A 3886-nucleotide genomic window follows, 5' to 3' on the forward strand; every position below is an offset into this window, starting at 1 on the left:
CCTCCCCTCCGTGATGACGGCCTCCCGTTCCCCCTTCCCTCTCTCCTTATACATTATGTCTCTATTTCTTCTTCCTCCATCAAGGGTCCTTCCCCGTCGTAGCGACCTTCTTCTTCTCCTTTCCCTCAGTTGCGGTTGCGGCCCCCTTCCCCCTCCCCTCCACTGTGGACGCAACCTCCCTCCCCTTCAGCGACCTTCCCCCTTCCCCTTCTCGCGATCTCCCCCTCCTGCAACCTTCGTTCTTGTTTTTTTTTTCATTCTTCCATTGTTTTTTTGTTGTTCCCGCGTGTTGATTGTTGGTTTTGTTTGTATTTTTTTTTTATCATTGTGAAGAGATTTTCAAGATTTTTCTACAAGAACCCATTTTCTATCCTCGAGATCTCATTATTATCTTTATTATGTAAGATCTCTATAAGAGTAGATGTTGAATACAAGATTCTTGTTTGAAATCTGACATTAAAAATGTTCTAATCCCACAAATTACACATTTCCCCAAAAATGATTTGGTTTTAAAATTTAGAGGATCAAATTGAATTTAAAAAATTAAAGAATCAAATTGAATTTAAATAATAAATTAGAAAAAAAAACTAAATCAACCTAATTATTTCTTATATATAGAATAAAAGGTAGTATAATTCTAAGGAATAATGTTTTCTGCGCCATTGAATGTGCTAGTAATGTTAATAGGTCAAATAAATGAATGCCTTTACTTGCATACAGAATCAATGAACATCTTGCTTACTAAACTGAAGGTATGAAAGAAAAATACCAAAATAAAAGACTCATTTGTTTCTTATAAAAAAGACGAGAAAACAAAATCCAAAGACGAAAGTAATATCTTTCTCGTTGTAATTCAAATTAGGTAATATAACTATATATAAGAAAATAATTTATGAAATTAGGTCCAATAGAAAAGACTAATTTTTCACATGATGTAAGTAAAAAATAAGCAAATATTAATTAGCAAAAACTTAAAATAATTTTTTATTTATTAAAATGCCTAAAATTGTATTGTATATAATTTTCACACTAATTCTTTTCCTGTCAACTTCTTAATCGGTATTTAAGAATACTTATTAACAAAGAAGCTAAGAAATAAAGGAAAGTCAAAGATGGAAAAAATTAGATGGGTCAACTTTAGGCAATATCGTAAATAAAGAATAAAGTAAAGCGGAGCGAAGAGTAGGAGTCGCCATATATTAATAAAACAAACTTCCAGCTACTTTCTTTGTTTCATTTGGTTTTCTTCCTTCTCACACTTCCCCCAATTCCCAAACCAAACTCTGTCTTTTCTTCTCTGTACGGCACTCTCTCTTCCGGCGTTCTGGGGGTCGCATCGCCGGCGATTCCCCACTCTGCTTCTCTCTTCACCCTTCAATTCAACCCTCTCGTCTTCGCTTCACTGATTCCCTCTTCGAAAATGCTTCCGATCGCTTGCTAGGGTTTTCCTTCTCCCAAATCTCCGTCTCCGAAAGAACCCTGTACCTTTTCTTCCTCCGATTAATCAACTTCCTAGTTATGGCTATTCGTGTAACTTTTTCCTTTTCGGGCTACGTCGCCCAGAGCCTCGCCTCCTCCGCCGGCGTGCGCGTCGCCAATTCGCGATGTGTCCAGGAATGCTGGATCCGCACGCGCCTCTTCGGGGGCGCCACCCAGAAGACGGATCTAGATTCCTCCGCCGGCGGCGGAGTCCGCAATTTCGCCAGGCCCAACTGCTGGGCCCAGTCCACTTACTCGAGCCTCGCCGGGGAATTTCTCGGCGACGGTTGCAGCAAGAGCCCAATCATCTTGGGCCTGATTTCGATCATGAAGTCAACGGTGGGTGTGTCTGGGTCATCCGCGGCGGCTGCGGGTATTTTCGGTATTTCGCCATTTAAAACCACTTCGATTATCCCCTTCTTGCCAGGTTCGAAGTGGCTTCCTTGCAACGAGTCCGTTCCCGACCCCACCTCCTGGGAGGTCGACAAAGGTGGCACGCGACGCGTCGTTTCGGAAACAGAATCGAATTTTGCCAAGATTAGTTGGCTTTCGCGGTTGATGAACGTGTGTTCCGAAGACGCGAAGGCTGCGTTCACTGCTCTTACCGTTAGTTTACTCTTTAAATCGTCCTTGGCTGAACCCAGATCAATTCCCTCCTCTTCTATGTACCCTACTCTTGAAGTAGGTGACCGTGTTCTTACCGAGAAGGTTTGCTATTAGTTCTGTTTGACTAAAGTACTATTTGTATAATTCTGTCGTGTTTATTGTTGCTTCTTTTGAACCAACTGATTAAGGCATTAATTTGTGACAACAGGTTTCGTTCTTCTTTAGAAAGCCTGATGTTTCGGATATAGTCATTTTCAAAGCTCCTCCTTGGTTAGAGGTATCCTTCGAGTTCGAGGACCTTCCTCTCTCTCTTTTAATGTTAAGGTGATGATGAATTGTGATGTTTATTGATTGGTTTCTGTTGTGTAGGAGTTTGGTTTTAGTTCGTCTGATGTATTTATAAAGAGGATTGTGGCTAAGGCTGGGGACACTGTTGAGGTATAATTTTTATTTTTTGAGTAATTAATTAATTGATCACCTTCAAACTGTTGTTTATGCCTTGATCTTTTAGTTATAGTCTTATATTTGTTTTGGGTTGTTCATTTGTTGTAGGTGCGTTTCAGTACACCTAGTACTGTTCCTTATATATAATATATATCATATTTTTGCTGTGCAAAAAAAATTTGTTGTAGGTGCGTGATGGGAAACTACTGATAAATGGTGCTGCTGAAGAACAAGAATTTGTATTAGAGGCTCTAGCTTATGAGATGGATCCAATGGTAATGTTTACAATTTGCTGCGGTGATTATGTTTGATTGAATGATTGTGGGACTTGAGAATGTGGTTAATGGTAGTTTTGTGTTTTGGTTGCAGGTTGTGCCAGAAGGATATGTGTTTGTAATGGGCGACAATCGGAATAAAAGCTTTGATTCTCATAACTGGTAATGTTCTAGTCCCTTTTGTGCTTTCTGTGTTTATGTTGGAGGATATTTATTTGAGCCTTAGGTCGATGACAGATTTTGGCCCATTTGTTGATGCTGTTCCTCTCAAAGCATCTAGCTTAAGTAAACTTGCCATCGGATCTCAGAAGTTCAAAACATATTTTGGTATATGTACATTGGGATAATGATGTCTGACTAAACATATTTGCTGTGTTTTGTTCTATCAGGGGTCCCCTGCCGGTTGAGAACATTGTTGGTAGGTCCATGTTTCGGTACTGGCCTCCATCCAAGGCATCTGACACTGATACCCATCGTAAACTCCCACCTGGTAACAAACCTGTGGCAATTTCTTGACATGATTCCCGCAGCTTTGTGAAGGTGATGAAGGTTTCCAGATACGGTCGTTTGTTCTAAATTGTTAGCTTGAGCTGACTTTGCACACAGTTTGGGATGAATATCTTATTCATTGATACAAATTTGTCGATGACCTAATAATACCATTAAGCGTTCATTAGTGCCATCTGAGATGTATTTCTATTGCTGAAGTGCGGGGAGAAAAAAAAGAATTAAAAAAGCATGATGATTTTGCCCCCCCCCAAAAAAAAAAATGAAACATGGTGATTGATTTGTTTTGTATTCTTTAATGTATGCATAGCGTATGAATGCTAGAAACTGGAGGAAAGATTTGACATGGAGCTAATTGACTCCCTGTGAGTTCCATAATCAAGCTTCCTCCCATTTTGAATCTGTCTGTAATGCCATTCAGTCATACATGAAATTGTATGGACTTGCCTATTTTAAAATAATAAAGTAAGAATGCAATTTCACTCTTTCCAGTGTTTGTGTATTTTTATCTTGTGGCATAAGTTTTGTGTGGAATATTCGGCGGGTGAGATGGACCATTGATCCACAAAACACGT

General features: G+C 39.6%; 1 protein-coding gene across 1 annotated transcript; it reads left to right on the forward strand.

The window, feature by feature from the left end:
* The first annotated feature begins 1199 nt into the window (after positions 1 to 1199).
* Positions 1200 to 3802, forward strand: LOC100802457 (thylakoidal processing peptidase 1, chloroplastic). Its single transcript, XM_006581166.4, has 6 exons — positions 1200 to 2187; positions 2294 to 2362; positions 2455 to 2523; positions 2718 to 2804; positions 2899 to 2966; positions 3194 to 3802. The coding sequence occupies exons 1-6, from the start codon at positions 1519 to 1521 to the stop codon at positions 3318 to 3320; spliced, it is 1089 nt and encodes a 362-aa protein (XP_006581229.1). The 5' UTR covers positions 1200 to 1518; the 3' UTR covers positions 3321 to 3802.
* The last annotated feature ends 84 nt before the right edge of the window (positions 3803 to 3886 follow it).

The sequence above is a fragment of the Glycine max genome, chromosome 6 (genome assembly GCF_000004515.6).
Source record: "Glycine max cultivar Williams 82 chromosome 6, Glycine_max_v4.0, whole genome shotgun sequence".
NCBI classification, from domain to species: domain Eukaryota; kingdom Viridiplantae; phylum Streptophyta; class Magnoliopsida; order Fabales; family Fabaceae; genus Glycine; species Glycine max.

Excerpts from the sequence above, each read along its gene's own strand:
- LOC100802457 (XM_006581166.4), top strand. The coding sequence starts at position 1,519 with ATGGCTATTCGTGTAACTTTTTCCTTTTCGGGCTACGTCGCCCAGAGC. Across the intron at positions 2,188-2,293 it reads ACCGTGTTCTTACCGAGAAG|GTTTCGTTCTTCTTTAGAAA; the intron begins GTTTGCTATTAG and ends TTGTGACAACAG. Across the intron at positions 2,524-2,717 it reads AGGCTGGGGACACTGTTGAG|GTGCGTGATGGGAAACTACT; the intron begins GTATAATTTTTA and ends AATTTGTTGTAG.